The 16702-nt window shown below is 51.3% G+C and overlaps 1 protein-coding gene across 3 annotated transcripts in view; it reads right to left on the bottom strand.

The window, feature by feature from the left end:
• Positions 1–226: 226 nt before the first annotated feature.
• Positions 227–16702, bottom strand: part of CFAP20 (cilia and flagella associated protein 20) — a 26750-nt gene continuing 10274 nt past the window's right edge. The window contains exons 2-6 of one of the 3 annotated variants that reach the window (XM_075940465.2): positions 9549–9628; positions 4914–5025; positions 4028–4216; positions 2832–2942; positions 227–717 (exon numbers count right to left, since the gene is read on the bottom strand). In XM_075940465.2, coding sequence (XP_075796580.1) covers positions 712–717; positions 2832–2942; positions 4028–4216; positions 4914–5025; positions 9549–9628 — 498 coding nt within the window. In that variant the 3' untranslated portion in view covers positions 227–711. Of the gene's footprint in view, positions 718–2822; positions 2943–4027; positions 4217–4913; positions 5026–9548; positions 9629–16702 lie in introns of those variants that run through there. The other 2 variants (XM_075940466.2, XM_075940463.2) reach the window with 2 other exon arrangements.

Genomic DNA, 16702 nt, shown 5'->3' with positions numbered 1-16702 from the left:
TAACATCCTCTGGCGAGGAGTTCCACAGGCTGGCTGTGCGCTGCATGAAGAAAAACTTCCTTTTGTTTGTTTGAAACCTGCTACTAATAATTTCGAAAGAACGGGCTGGCTGTGTGGACGCTCCGCTTGTCATTTCAAAATAATGTGAGTTTTTTCAAAATAATGCGGCAACGTAACGTGCCCTGAGTGAAGGAGCACCACCAAAGGAGGGAGATGCCCGGACACATTTACAAACAGAATCAAATGTTTAATAACTTTTAACGTGTGAGTATTACATCCATACTTAGAGCACATATAAAACAAAGATGGCAAACCAGGAAAGAAAAAACACATTGGTATCTTTGAGAGGGCACACTTAACCCTGTAATTCCACACCAGACAACCCCCCCGCAGACACACAGCTCTCACATACTGGGTAGTTCCCCCGAGTGAGGCAAAGAGGTACCACATCACTGGCAGGGTTTAGACTCAGCTTTTAGGAAGAGCCAGATAAATACTCTGATTCTGTGCTACTTCTGAACGTACAATGCGATTCCAGGATTATTACATGGTTAGTTGTGTCCTGCCCAGAAAAGGGGATACCAAATGATTCAATAGTTACCCTATGCAGAGTGAATTTAGCTAATTGTGTTTCATTAGAACATTCTCCATCACGGTCTTCATGGTCCTACCGAGCCATGGCACGGTCTTCCTGTTTCTTTCCAACGCAGTTTACTGCTGAGGGGGCATAAAGGAGACGGGATTACTCAGTGATTGGCATCTGCCTCTCCTCCGGAGCCAGGCACCCCCCCCATTCTAACCCAATGCCCTCCCTCTGCCCCAGAGCCAGTCACTCCCCCCATTCTAACCCAATGCCCTCCCTCTGCCCCAGAGCCAGTCACTCCCCCCATTCTAACCCAATGCCCCTCCCTCTGCCCCAGAGCCAGTCACTCCCCCTTGCTCTAACCCAATCCCCCTCCCTCTTCCCCAGAGCCAGGTACCCACCCCCGCTCTAACTCAATTCCCCCTCTTTCTCCCCTAGAGCAAGGCAACCACTCCCTGCTCTAACCCAATCCTCCTCCAGAGCCAGGCACACCCATCCCCTCACCCCCGCTCTGCCCTGCACACGTGGGCAGCAGACTTGGAACAGGAGGGTTCCGGCTCTGCGCTGTGCACATGGGTGTAACGGTCATTGTACCAAAGGAGGCCTTGCAAATTCGCGGGGGCTGGGACTGTGGCAGGTGGCTTCCCGCTGTTGTCTCTGCTTGTTGAACCCCAAAAGCTGCTGCTGTCGCTGGTAAGAGATGCCAAAGCCACACACAACTGGAGAACAGAAGTGCCAACAAACTGGCCACCGCCGCTGGTCACTTCCAAGCAGAGGTGCTAGCCTGTTTCCTACCATTGGCAGCCTTACGCGACCTTCATTGCTGGTGCCAGGACCTTTGTAGCACGTCCTTATTAACACAGCCCTGACAAACACCAGTCCTGGGGGCTGGGAGAGATGATTCACTCCCTTTAGATGTTCCTCCAAGTTCCTTCCCACCTGACTTATTCCCCCAACCCACCAGCACCTTCGTCTGGGGGGACTCTAGTGGATGAGGGCTGGATATTTATCTATCAAGGCCCGCAGTGCTGGTCCAAAACTAGAGTGTGATCGCTGGAGAATGATCCAGAGCAGTGTTTCTTAAACTTTTTAAGACTGAGGAACACCACACAATATATTTTTTTTTAATGCGGAACACCAAACGTTTTTTGTTGAGGGGGAAAAAAAAAAGAGCAAGAGAGCAGGCGTTGCCCTTTTAAGGGCGACCATTTTGAACTCTGTTCTCCACGGCACACCTCCGACTGCTTTGTGGCACGCCGGTGTGCCGCAGAACACACTTTAAGAAACACTGATCCAGAGGGTCCCACGGCTCTCTGGCTGCACCTCAAGGAAAGTGACTGAGGACGGAGGAAACAGGCTACTGTCTCTTATTGGAGGTGGTCAGAGGCGGCAGCCAGTTTGTCGGCAATTCTGTTCTCCAGTTGTATGTGACTTTGGCGACAGCAGCAGCTTTTGGGGTTCAACGAGCAGAGACCACAGTCAGGGAACCACCTGCCACAGTCGTAGCCCCTGCAAATTTAGAAGGCCTCCTTCTCGGGGGGGAGGGGGGGGGGAGAAGGGAACTGCGCCTGCATCTCACGGAGAGCTCTGCTTCCGGGGTCAGACTGCCGTCAGCAAGCAAGTTTTTCGAGCCAGCAGCAACGTACCAGGGCCTGGCTCCCTACTGTGAGCCAAGGGGAAATGCTTTTCTGACCCAAATATTTTGCAGAGGTGAGGGTGTTATTTTGAATAATCAGCTAATCAAGTCCTCGATGAGTCGATAAGGGGGAGCCACGCCTCAGCCCCCGGCTCTTACTCCATTTAAAAGGCAGAAGAGCGGCGGGGCTCTTGTACATTTTCAAAAGCAGAAGCGCAACAGAAGCGGTGTGAGTGGAGACTGCTTCGGTCCCTGCTCGCGCCGTTTCCTCGCTGTGCCTCTGCCTCCCCTGCCCCCCACGAAGAAGGTGCCGGGGGGGAAACCGGCTTTTAAGCCAGCTCCCCCCAGCACCGGCTCCTGCTCCCTCCCTTACTGCCTTTCTCTGAGAGAAGCAGCGGGGGCGGGGGAGCGACGAGTCGAGTCGCTACTCTCGTATCCGATAAACGTATGCTTATCGGACAGTCGACTAGTCACTTCCCTCCCTTGAGGAGGCCTCTTGTCAGAAACCTCCTTTTGCTAAAGCGTCAGAGGGAGGAAGAAACGCGAGCCAAAGGGGGAGGCCTTTGCGAGGGCCGTCGCTGCTGCTTCGCCCGCCACCTCAGGCTAGCTCACCTTGGCCTTGTTCTGAACGGGGAGGTACAGCCTGAACTCAGCCGGAAGCTCGTCCTCCGAGTAGAGCCGGTCAGAGAAATACACCCGGCGGATGCGACAGTTCGCGTGGATCTGGGGGTGGAAAGGCGGAGAGATTGGGCTGCATCTCAGAGTCTCCCCTTCAGCTCGACAGGCCCGCAACCCGCCCTGGCCTCGCGTGTCCATTACGGAACTCCCCCGTCGCCTGAGAATCCCAGACCAAGGACATCCGCTTTGGTGACTGGCGCTGCAGCGGTCCGCTGATCTGCTGGCGAGCCCGAGGCCTGGTCACATACTCCAGGGGGGTATTCTGCCTCCTTTCTTTCCAGCGGCTTTAAAAAGCAGCTGCTCCTCCACCCACCTTCTTCTGGTATCCTAGCCACTCAGCGTGCCCTTGGCTTTTTGCAGCTGGCTATTCCAGTGTGTTTCGGTCTCTCACGCTGGGTGACCTGGGCTGACAAGGGGCATGATAATCTGCAACGGAGCTATTTTGAGAGGGCGAGAATGTCAGAATGTCCAGTCCCTCCGTTCACATGACTGGCACAGGCTCAAAGATGGTTCTTGTGTCCTACACTGGCACCGTTCCTTCTGCATATGCAGAGTCACTTGTCAATGCAGATGGGACCTGTGGCTGGGAGCTGGCCAAAGAAACCCGGGCTGAACGCTAGGGACTCCATGGAGTCAGCTCTGCACCAGCTGACGAAAGGTCCTTCACCATTACCGCTTTGGGATTTCCCTGGGGACGGGAATGAGACCAAGGGCTTCCACCCCACTGTCGGGTCTGTGCTGACCCCCACAACCGACGCTCAGCCCCACTGACCCTCCCCAGAAGGCATCTCCCCGGCTCGTCTGCGGAGCTGAAGGACGCTGAGGACAGACTGGATGAAACTGGTTTCGTCACCTCAACGCAACTGAATTTGGTGAGAGGCCCAGTCCAGTCACCCCTCACCAAGACACGAGGGCACTCACGCCAGCTAGAGAGGCCTGCGGCCGGCCGCTCCCTCTAGCGGTGCTCAGGTAAAACAGGCGAAGGATCCACACGGGTGGAGTCCAGGCCTCTGTCTGCTTGAATCCCAGCTGCCCATTCCCATGGCTGAGGAGACCGTGCAGCACGGTCTCTATGGCGACGGCGGGAGGGAGGCCCTGGCAGCCACCTGGCTGGTCGGCCTGGCTCGTACCTGGACCCTCAGGGTCTCGATATAGTTGGTGCCGTAGGCACGGCGCGTGAAATCCGACAGGTTGAATTGAATCTGGTTCCAGCCGTCATCCAGCCGCATGGGCATGGTGCAGATGAAGGGCTTCACCCGGGTTGTGCTCTGGTAGTTGCTAGCCCGGAAGCGCCTGCGCACGTTCTTGTCATCCAGCACCTGGCGCGGAGGAAAAAGAGACAGCCTGTCAAGGAGATACAGACGGCGACAGCACCCAGTTCGCTCGGGACAGGCAGCCTCCAGCTCCGAGTCAGGTGCTGGGTCCCTCCCGCACCCTGCCACAGTTTGATTACAGTCAGACTACTTGTGAGTCAGGCTCGGGATGTCACATGGAACCTGGGTGTCACACATGGTCGCTACGTGCCGTCGGGACCTGACTGCTGCCCCTCAACTCCAAGCCCCCAGACTCATGTGATCAGGCTGCAACGGCAGAGAGGGTCTGATTCGAAGGGAAAGAAAATGGATGCTGTGACTGATGAACTAGGACTGAGGTGCTCTGGCTCTGCCACAGAACACCAGGATAGCCTTCGGCAAGTCATTTTGCCACTATAATTGAAATTCCCAGCTCTTCTAGAGGCTTGGGATCTGTAGATTTAAAACAGAGAAAGCAAGTGACCGGCCCATAGTCACCCAGAGGAGGAAACCAGGAATAGAACCCAGGTCTCCAGAGTGCCAGCCTGTGTCCTGTCCAGCAGGCCACCACTACCTAGGGCCACTCACCCAGGAGCTAAGAAAAGATTCATTAGTGTGTGCAAAGGGCTCAGCTACTAGAGCATTTAGAGAGACAGGCTGCCCCAGATCTCCACACCAACGGGGGCTGGGGGGACTCCCCTCTTTAACCCCGTTACCCACTCACCTGTACTTCAAAGGTGAAGTATTTCTTCAGGTTCTTGATGATCATCACCAGGAAGGGAAGTTTGATGCCCAGCGTCTTCTTTGGGTCGGCAGGGCAGGTGATGTACGTGGTACTGGGAGGGAGAGAGACACTTAATATTTCTAGCTCCTCGCGACAGTTGCCTGGTACGCGGCAGATAGATCAGCAAAGAACATTCAGAAACCTGTTGCCTATGAACTTAGATGGTCTGAAGTTACCGCCTCTTTGACTGTCGCCAGCAGAGGTAAAAACTGCAGGTCACTTGGGCCTTGTCTACACCAAGAGAGAAAGTCAAATTTATTAAGGTCAATTTCCTAGCACACGATTTTGTAAAGTCGAAGGTGCATGTCCCCACTGTGCACAAGTTCTCTTTTTTTTTTTTAAACTCAACAACTTCGAGCCTGGAGTACCGGCACCTTTTTTCTTACAAAAAAAAGCACTGGGGTTCCCTAACTGCGGTGGGGCGACAGATGGAGCGCACATCCCCACCTCGGCACCGGATCAGCTTGCCAAGAGTACATAAACTGCAAGGGGTATTTCTCGGTGGTGCTGCAGGCGCTGGCGGATCACAAGGGCCATTTCACTGGCATCAACGTGGGATGGTCGGGAATGGTTCATGACCCGCACGTCTTCAGCAACTTCTGCCTCTTCAGAAAGCTGAAACTGTCTTCCCAGACTGGAAAATTCACATCAGAGCATTGAAATGCCCATAGCGATCCTTGGAGACTCCCCACCCCATGCTCCTGTGGCCCATGAAACTGTACATGGGCAGCCTGGACTGCAGGCTGAGCACATGCAGAATGTGCTTTTGGACGATTAAAGGGAAGCTTTCGCAGCGTCTTGACAGGTTCTCTCTCAGCAAACGCAACACTCCCAGTTTTGTGGCCACCAGCTGCATGCTCCATAATACCTGTGACAGGAAGGGGGCCATTTTATGCCAGGATGGGTGGCTGAGGCACAGCGTCTAGGCAGTAATTAAGAGCAGCTACAGCCAGACACTGAGGCGAGCCCAGAGAGGGGCACAGGAAATCAGAGCGGCTTGGAAAACAGCTTTGGGAATGGCCAGGCCGTGACGCGACAGTCATGCACACCTTAATGAGGTGCCCCCTGGATTAAGTGGGCTGGCCTGTAAACGTTGTAAACCTCCCTCTCCTTCAAAACAAGCGAGCGAGACGGTCGAGAAATCATGCATTTTTATTTAGCGAATACAGGGAAGCAGGGACAGAAAAGGAATTCGGGGGGGAGGGAGGGCTTTTGTATATGGGGGGGTGGGGAGAGTGGTTTATTACAATTCCCCCCTGTGCAGCAATCACAAGTATGAGGCCAGTCTTTGCTCCGGGACACATCCCCGGGGTTGAGTATGAGGCTGTCCTGGACTTCCCCCCACCCTGCGTTCCAGGGCCCTGGGAGAGGCGGCGATGGAACGCCCGTCGGCCAGCTGGAGGAGCCGGGGGCGTGGGCATACAACCCAGTCTCTTAGCATAAAGAAAGGTCTGTCCCAAGACCATAGGGATGCGTCATGTAGAAGGCCACAGTTGTGCTTTTAAGCATTCACTGTGCAGCAGGTACACCAAAGAGATCTCAGGGGAGCAGCTGGACGTGATGGCAGGCATGGCCAGGAACAAGCCGGGGCTGGAGCCTGCAGTGGGGAAGAGGATCCAGGTGTAGCAGCCAGGCAGGGGCTCATGCAGTGACTGTGTCTCCCTGTTTCCTGGGAGAGTGCAACTTTCCTTTCCTGCAGGAGCACGTGGGCAGGATGGGGAAGGGGGTCCAGGTAGGACTCAAACCATGCTTCATTGGGGCTGAGCAAACAGGTTTACGGCTGAGGCATCAACCTGCTTCATCCAGGTCACCATGCGAGGTATCAGTCTTCTCCGAATCACACGGAGCGATAAGGAGCGGATGATGACTGAATGTGGCCAAAAACCTGGGCTTTATGCGGTACTGCGTTCACTGCAGTGACCCCAGACCACTCGCTGCCGGCTTGGCGTGGGAAGGTGTCCGCCTGAGGAGGACGGAATAAGGCAGCCTCCCTAGCAACCTTGTGTGAAGGATCAAAGAGTTCCTACGTGAGAGCTTCATGGTGCTGTGCAGGGAGGATTCATGCTCTGGGTCCAGACACTTTAACGAGCTCTTCCAGGAAGTCCCCGCTGTGTCGGCAAAGCGGCAGCCATAGATCACACCCAACTGTCTTACACCCACTTGTAGCATGCTTAAAAAATGTGACTGCGCCAGCAGGGCCCGTCCCGACATCCAGGCCTGGCAGCGAGGTGTCCTGGGAGGAGGGGATGGTCTCCACAGTTATAAAAAGGTCCTGGCTGTCAGTGAGATCGGATGCCCCACTTGCCTGCTGACCATTCTCGTCCTCCACGTCGCTGCCCGATGAGAGTCTCTGGAGGAATCCATGGACCGGCTTGGGAAACTGGTCCAGGATCCCATGCAGCTGCTTATAGTAATGGCATGTTTGTGGCAATGACCCAGACTGTCTGTTTGCCTCCTTTGTCTTCTGGTATGCTTGCCTCAGCCCGTTTATTTTCACACGGCCCTGGTGGGCGTCTCTGGCGTCATCCTTCTCCTCCGTGCCCTTTGCGATCTGGGCACAGATACCAGCATTTCTTTCGCTGCTGCATAGTTCTGCCCGTACAGATTCCTTTCCCCACACAGCTGCGAGGTCCAGGATCTGATGAATGCTCCATGCTGGTGTTCATTTGCCACCCTGAGCATTCCTGGTCACGTGTGCTGCTGAGGTGCATTGCTGGCTCTGAGGTCTGCTTGCCACACTGGCCAAACAGGAAATAAAATCCAAATTTTCCCAGGGCTTTTCCTGTGCAACTGGAGAGCTGCAGAGCTGAACATCCTGGCTACAGCAGTCACAGCAAGGCATTGTGGGTCACCTACCAGAGGCCAAGAACATTGTCCTTTACAGTGCTGCATCCGTATTACCCTAAAGTTGACCATGCAAGGTCGACTTTACCATTACTCCTCGTGAAAAACAGGAGCACTGAAATTGACTTGGACAGCCCTTAAGTCGACGGAACAGGCTTAGTGGTGCAGACTCATTGTTTAGAAAAATCGACAGAACGTGGCTAAGTTCAACCTAAACTCTCAGTGTAGACCAGGCCTTATAGACATTTCTGGTTACTGCCTTGTGGGGATGTGCTACGCTCTGCAAACTAGGGAGGTAAGTGACTAGTCGAGTAGTCAACTACCCGATAACCCTGAGCAAGCCTGGCTCAGTCTTGGTTCGCGCCGGGTCCGGGAGCTACCCCCACTGCAGATCTGTATTTTAAATGTAGTAATAGCCAGGACAGAGCATCTTCCCTTATAGACTAATCGTGTAGTCGATACAATTTGTATCGACTACACGATTAGCCAATTACCCTGCCTCTTAACATCCTTACTGCAAAGCTGAGCAATTTCACGAGGTGCATCAGAATGCTACACTTGGACCATATGGATGATCAGCCAATCAGATTATCCAAACACATCTAACCCGGCAGATCTGACCAATGGGGGCCTCAGTGAAACAGTGGACTTTTCCATTCCAAGGGAGGGGAACACAGGAGGGTGGGGAGGACTAAGACAAAACCACCATTCTGTTCAAAGACACTCTTCCTTCCCACCAGGTTAATGGGACACTCCCAGGTTATCACGAGAGCTTCCTGTTCACACTTCCTGCACACACCAGTAGGCCCACTCAGTTGTTTTTTTAAAAATACAAGCCCTCTAGTCCCTGATCTAAACAAGTAGCATTCTTGGAACCAAAAAGCAGCAACTCTCCAGCACTAACACGTCCTTAAATACGTGGAGGCCAGACAGCCCCACAATTCCAGCCCCAGGCCTCCAGAACTCTGTAAACATTTAAAAAACTCCTGCGAGGTTTCACATGAGAAAGTTATGGAATAAAAACAGAGCACAAATGGGCAGGTATCTGCCCATGCCACAAGGTGCTACAGAGTAGGGATGTCAAATTTTGATTAATTGGCTAATCAAATAGTCGATTCGCATCGATAGTCGATAAGGGCACCTCCACCTTTGAAGTGTAGCAACAGCCCCATGACTGTTGCTACACTTCGAAGGCGAAAGCGTGGCGGGGAGCACGGGGCCAGAGGGGGCCTCAAGCAGTCCTCCGCGGGCCCTGGGCTCCCCGTGGCGTTTCAAAGTGGCAGTGCCACATGGAGCCCGGCCCGGGGTCAGCAGGAGAGTCCCAGCTAGTCCCAGGCTGCATGCAGCATTTCAAAGCAGCAGCGCCGTGTGGAATCCAGGGTCTGGCCCTGGGCTCCGGCCCCGGGCTCCATGTGGTGCTGCTGCTTTGAAGCACCCCCACTTCTCCCCCGCCCTTTGTTGCCTCTTTCTGATAGAGGCAGTGGGAAGGGGAAGCGACTAGTGTGTGGACTATCCAAAAAGCATTTGCTTAGCAGACAGTCGACTAATCGTTCACATCCCTACTACAGAAGGGGCCATTTGATTTAGGAGAATTTCACCAATACACATAGGGGGAAAATAGATTAGTCTTTGGGAAAGAGAAGATGAGGGAAGCGGCACCATAAACATTCATTCTGTTTGGGGGCTCACACTTCATAGCACATTCGGAAAAAGAACAGCCTCTTTGTCTACCTGACGTTGGTGCCTTCAATCTCCAGCACCAGGGACTGGATATCGTTATCGGTGATTCTTTTAATATGGCCATTCCGCACCTAGAACAAGAGAAAGTGGAACATTCTGTTACCGCAGGAGAGAGGAAAGACAACTGCCATTCCTGAAAAGCGGGGGAGAGCTCCCAGCCCAGAAGAGCAAGCTAGAAACATCCCCAAAAGAATTCACCTCAGCGGTCACAGGAAGAAATCAGATCGACATCGTCCCGCACCTCATGCAACCATAACTTCAATTACAGCTGCAGGACGTGCGACTACCCTTCGACATCACAGCACCAAGCAAAAAGCTTTTTTGAGAGTCTTCGAAGCCCCATGTCATCTGCAGAAGCTAATATGAAGGCATAAACCAGGGGTGGGCAAGATCCGGCGTGTGGTCCGCCCTGCTGCGCCCATACCCCCAGGTCAGGAGACTTTGCGCACTCCCCCGTCCCCAAGCCAATAGGAGCCAGGGGGTGAGGGAGCATGCAAAATCTTCGCCCGCCAAGGGCATGCAATACCTAGAGAGAACCGCCAGCTGTTCAAAATGGCAGGGACCAAGTGATTTCACGTGCTCTCCCCCCCGGGGCACGCTGTGCCTAGAGCAGGGTTTCCCAACCTATGGGTCGGGACCCAAGTATGGGTTGCCATTACATTTCAAAAGGGTCGCCAAGTGTCTCCCCAGGTGGCTCTGCCTCACCTCCTCCCCCTATTTCTGAATTGCCGTGGGTCACCAAGTCTTCCTGAATTGTCAAAATGGGTCCCCATCAGGAAAAGGTTGGGAACCACTGGCCTAGAGGAAACTGCCCCAGACCCTGCCCCCTCCCCTCTGCCTAGCACACCTTCTCCATCGACAGAGCTTTTATCTCCCCTGTGCAGCTGCCCATTGCTAAGGCTGGACGCTGCAGCCGGCAACTCTCAGGCAAACAACAGCAAAGGATAAAGAAAGCTTGGTTAAAGCCACGCTAATAACAGAGTAACGGTAGAAGAAAAAACCATGCGCTGATATGAGATCGCCAACGATCCAGTAAAGTTAGTCGCAGACAGAGCAGGAAGGTCAGACTAGAAACTGGCACAAGTCACGCGACGCTTGCTCTTCGCTGCAACCAACTTCTGCAAATCATTCGAGTCAGCACGTTCATTTTTTAACGACACACATTTAAAAAATTGAAATCGACATTAAAAGGCACTTTTGCTAATTAAATCACCCACTTCCTAGTGCGGAATCAGCACACTGCATCCCTGTGAATCCATTATTTAATGTCTGTTAAGCCACTCAGCAGCTAAAATCCCGAACCACATTAAACATCTGACAGGAGGATTCTGGTCACACATAAAAAAAATGAATTGCACAACCAGCAATTCATCCGAAAGTTGCTTAGTCAGTTGCTGTAAATGGACCTAAAATGGATGACCGTGTGTGTGTGCGTGTGTGCGTGCAGAGAAAATATGGCAAACAAAACCCATCTGTCTCTGGTCTCTAAAGAGGTCTTTCTTGAGATCTCCTGAAATTGATGCTGGTAGTGATATGGATGCTGGCACCGATTGACAGACCATGCTTTGAATGCCATTCCAAGTCTGAACGTACAAAGAAGATGTTAAACTGACAAAGACTCCTCATGGGATAGCCAGTATATTCCTGCTCTCCTATCCTATGCTTCCTTCTGCACCATAATATAGCTCCCGTTTATTTACGGGCTGGTCTAAAAGAAACTAACTTGGCAATTTTAAGATGATTTGATTGTTTTCCACCTGCGACCAGAATCGTGCCACTAAAAGACTAAATGTGGTTCCGTATATTAACCGGAGCAATAGGCCCTATGGAAACAAACACCACGTGCTGGATTTAGCGCTGGGAAAGTAACACGGTTAAGCAGAGTTAGGTAAGTGTAGAAAGATACCTGCTCTTGGGCTACACTACAGCTCTTGCCATTGCTAGGACCCCTTCGTTTTCAGTTTTTATTTAATGTGTCCTGGGAATGTGCCAGTGTTTATTACCCCCACAACAAAAACCGCTGAAAGTTGATGCAAATAAAACATTAACCATTTTTCTGCGTAAACATCAGGGATTTTGGTGGACAGAAGGAAGAGGGGAAAGGATTCAGATGACGGCTCTGATGAATGAAATTCCATGTGGTTTGCTGCAGAACTAAAATGAGCTCAAAGTACAATGCCACCTCTGAGTTTAAGAAAACAGTCTCTCTCCAATCCCCCCCAAAAACTTTTCGTTTGAATAAGCAGGTTACTGTTGTAGACTTAAGAGTTATTAGCCTATAACTAGGTCCAATATTTGACGGTATTTCTAACACACTCCCTGTTTTTTGTGAAGCTCTTCGCTGTCATTTCCAAAAGTTCTGCGGAGCATAGGCTCACGGCTATCTTTTTAAGGAGTCTTTTCCAAGACCCATTCTCCTCCAGTCTTGGACATAGCGGAATTGTGTATATGGTGGGGAGGAGATTCATTGACACATTTAGATGCACACACACTTCAGAGCTCGCTTGCACCCCTGTAATTATTGTGTATGTCTTCAAGACTAAAACAGAGTCTTACTTTGCACAGACACACTGACTAATGTATTATTGGAATACGTTTATCTCATGCAATGTAGGTGTAGAAGCTGTAGAAACCATTTTCATATTTAGCTAGAAGTCATCTTGTATATCAGAAACCATTTCAGCTTTTCTCTCAAGCACGTAGACCAGAGTGAACTTTCTGTCACCCCATGAGAAGAGGCCTACAGGATGGGCTATTGGTATGTGTTAATTGGGCTAGTTGGGACAGGAGATGTACTCCCTCGCACCTGTCCGCCATCTTGTTGATAAGGTTTGGTTTTTCCAAATTTAATTGAGGATTTCTGTAATTGGATGCCCTGACGTCAGACTGTTTAGCTAAGGGTATAAAGATACTAGGATTGATTGTATTAGCAGCTTTACTGGGTCTAGCTCTGCTGTGACCACGTTTGGCTCATGCTGTGCTTTATTAATTAATAAAGCTGCTTGTTAGCTGCCTAAACACAGAGGAGCGTGTTTTTGCTTCGACAATGTAGGGGTGTAAGCAACTAGTCGACTATCCGATAAGCAAAAGCTTATCGGATAGTCGACTAGTCCCTCATCAGTCGCTTCCTGCCCCTTGCTGCCTCTACTACAGGCAGCAAGGGAGGGGAGCAGGAGCCAGTGCTGGGGGGAAGCTGGCTTAAAAGCCGGTTTCCCCCAGCACCGTCTCCGCAGGGGATAGGGGAAGCAGGGGGGTAGAGGACCAGGCGTTAGCCGGGAATCACCTAATTCCCGGCTGGTGCCTAGCCCCAAATGCTCCTCTGCTTTTTAAATGTATTAAGAGCCAGCAGGCTCTTAATACATTTAAAAGGCTGATGCTCAGAGGGAAGGGCCCAGCTGTCCCGGCTTGTGCTGGGTCCCTCCTACTGTGCTTTAGCCTTTGAAATGGATTAAGAGCCGATAGGTTCTTAATCCATTTAAAAGGCAGAGCCTCAGCAGGGTTAGCTCCTCAGCCAGGAGCTAACCCCGCTGCGGCCCCCTGCTTATCGACTAATCGAGTAGTCATCGACTAGTCGATTCAACTAAATTTAACACCCCTAATGCATTATATGGTATTTTCCTGAGATTTTTTTTTGACATATTTACATATATTTGAATGCTACAAAAGTAGGGTGAACATTGGAGAAGAAACAAAATACTCTTTGTAAAAGCAGGGATTTTTTTTTTAAAACGGTTTACACTGAAAAAGAAGGGGCTTGACTATGGGTAATCTCCACTACGGGTAATCTCAGGACATCTGCACCACGGGCTGCTCAAGATGTCTGTTTCGGAACCAGGAGATGCGGAGGGTCAGTTTCGTGTCTCTAGTGAGAATGCCAGTACTGATGACAGTTTATTCATTAATTAACATTTAACACTTTCTTTTTCTAGTCATTTTCCACTAGGTCAGTTTAGTGTGGTGGGGGGCAACCTTGAGCCTGTGGGTTGCATGTAGCCTACTGGGGTTCTTCCTGCGGCCCCTCCTCTCTCCATCACTCCTCTGCCACACTGGGGCACAGGGCCCTGCACTTTCGACTCATGCCCCTCCGTCCCAGCACTTTCAGAGTGCCACGAATCTGCTGATTCGCACTCTGTCCCCCTTCCGCCTAAAGCTTAGCTGTTCATGCTCTGGGAGGAAGGAGCGAGGACAGAGCACGAATCTGCCCATGCATGGTGCCCCGAAAGTGCTGGGAGGCAAGGGAGGAGGTGCGTGCGGGTCTCCAGTGCCCCAGTGCGTGCGAGGGGTGCGCAGGGTGCCCACGGCCCAGTGAGAGATGAAGGAGGACCATTCATGCTACACTTACTAATTGTGGTTGCCTATCGCTGGTTTAGCGCCACGTGAAAACGGTCTTGGTATAGCCCATGGAAGACAGTTTCTTTCTCCAAACTCAGGAGACATATTGAAGGATTACAGACACAACAGCTTTTCTTCTCAGACAACACTCCCAGGAGCAGGATGAGGAGAGGAAGAAAAATATAAGGCAGGCAGAGTAACAAAGAAAGCATGGATGAGACCACCAAACAAGGCAGAGTATAGACCGGCATAAACTACGAGTTACAAAGAATTTGAGAGTCGGGGATAACAAACTTGTTTCACAACAGCCTCTAACTCATCATCAGAACGAGCTAATGACCCAGAATTAATTTGATTCCCAGTAGAGAAGACAGCTGAAAGGCTGCAGATACCATTACTTATCTCCCACCTCCGCAAACGGCTGCCCCCGCGGCTGGCCGTCGGAGAGCAGTTAACCCATATTGCAAACAGCGTTGCACCGTAAGGGATCGCTTGATGTCACGTACAGGGAATGTTTGTAACTTCAGATTGCAACGGTTGCTCGGCAATGAGCAGCGAAGGGGTTTTGGTTGCGCCTGTGAACACTCCGAGGTTAGTTACACTTCCAGCACATCGAATCCCGAGGAACATTTTCTATCCCTTGTCATAGCCCAACCAGGACTTATTTGGAAGCAGAGAGAAAGGGTTTGATAAAAATTCCCATGAAGTCCTATTTTACACAGCTGGAGATAATCTGATCATCCAGACAAATAATCCTATTCTGCGTTGCACTGATTTACTAATGACTAATTTACTAATTACTCACTTGTCTGCACGTGACTGACAAAGCAGGAGCCACACACATCTGTGCCCGCAAAAACAACGAGGAGTCCCGTGGCATCTTAAAAACTAACAGATTTGCTCAGGCGCCAGCTTTCGTGGGCCAAGGCTGCGATACATCTGACGAAGTGGGGTTTTCCCCACGAAAACTTATGCCCGAGTAAGTCGGTAAGGTGTCATAGGACTCCTCGCTGTTTCAAAAATCATCTTTATTTTTAAAAAAAATCCATTTTTGCATGGGCCCATTTTACACCCCCTATTGTTCCTTGTAACACCCCAAGTCAGTGTAACTCAGGGATTGGAGAGATTGAAGATTAACCCAGCTCTTGGCAGGAAAATGCAAGTTCGGGCCAAGTAGGGTCTCTTGGAACAGTGAATGAAACATGCCGAGAGAGGCCTCTAGAGGCACAAACAAGTATTTCATTGCTGTCCAGCAATTGAGCGTTGTTAGGGCTTTATCTGTGGTTGGCACCGTGCTAGCAACAGCTGTGTTTAAACTCTGCTGTTGCTAGCTTCATTTCCCTAACCACAGGAGGCAAGGATCTCTCCCCCCCCCCCCCCCCCCCGCACCCTCCTTCCCCGGAGAACCATACCACTCTGTGCTATATTCCACCACCCACACACAGGGCAGGACGCCCACATCAGTTCTCAGTGGGATAATCCACTTTGGACTCCAGAATCAAAGTCTGTTCGAGCATGATGCTAAGCACAGAGCAGAGAGACAGCCTGTTTTCAAACCACCTGCCTACAGGCTAACTGAAGCCTGTGGTTGGGAGGAGGGGGAAGAGGAAGGAATGAAAGCTAACACAGAAGGAGAATTGGAAGCCATACTATACACAGAATATAATCAAGACAAGGTTTCCAGTGTGCACAAGCGCCTTTGCAAAGTGAATGTTCCCAGGATCTTTAGAAAGTCTCTCTCCCCTTCCCACAGTAAGAAAATTGGCCTAGATACAACAACATCACTACAGTGACATCAGTACAGATCCTTGAGGTAGACAAGCTACACAGGCATTTAGTGGGAGTGACCCCAGTGCGGCTTACGGTACGTTACCAGGGATTATATCAAGATAGGTACATCGGCACCGTCTGCATTAAGGAGACTGGCACCGAAGAAGCCCATGACTAGCTCTTAACATGTTACTGGTGAGCACAGATCTTCAGGAAATGTTAAAAGTCGCTGAAGACCCCAATTACAAACAGTCCTGCCAGCCAGGCCACTATGGGTGTGGGGTGGGGAGCAGGATCTGGCTCCTGCCAGCCTATGCCTCCAGTTAATCAGTTATCAGGTAAGCCTGCCGGTAAGACTAATACTTACCGTGTAACCGGTTAACCATCCACATCCCTAAGGTGAACTGAGGCTTGGTTGTGCAGGTGCCAGAGTGGAATGTCCTGAACTTAGTCTGTTTTCCAGTGGTCAGCAGCCCCATCACAACAAGCTGGCTGTGTCATGCCCCGCCCCCGTGCTTTATGAACATTGGCTTATGGATATGAATATGCATGACTTGAAGATGCTGTGTGTAAAGCAGGCTAAGTAACAAGTCGAGTGAGTCTGCTGAATCTGCAGACCCTGTTTTTGTACACGGATCACTCTACTACACGAAGTTAAAACTAGGAAGCGTGAATCCATCTGTAATTCTAAACGCGCTAATGTGAATCATTACGGTGACATAATGACTCAGTATTCAAATCAATGGCAGCGGGGGTTGGGCCAAGGGATTTGAGTGTGAGAGAGGGCTCCAGGCTGGAGCCAAGGGGATTGGAGTGCAGGAGGGGCATGAGTCTGGGGCAGGGGAGCAGAGTCTGGGTGGGAATTAGAATTCAGCAGGGGGCTCAGGAATGGGGTGTCCAGTCTAGGAGGAAGCTAGGGTGGTGGAAGGGGCTTAGGGAGGGACTTACACTGTGGGAGGGGGCTCAGGGCGGGAGAGGAAGTGGGAGCTCACCTGGGGCAGCTCCCGTTTGGGGGGGAAGGAAAAGGATGGTCCTGCACAGTC

Source organism: Pelodiscus sinensis, chromosome 12 (assembly GCF_052426305.1).
Source record: "Pelodiscus sinensis isolate ZL-2025 chromosome 12, ASM5242630v1, whole genome shotgun sequence".
NCBI classification, from domain to species: Eukaryota; Metazoa; Chordata; order Testudines; family Trionychidae; genus Pelodiscus; species Pelodiscus sinensis.
Note: the sequence above shows the minus strand (reverse complement) of the source record. Positions and strands in the feature narration are given on the sequence as shown.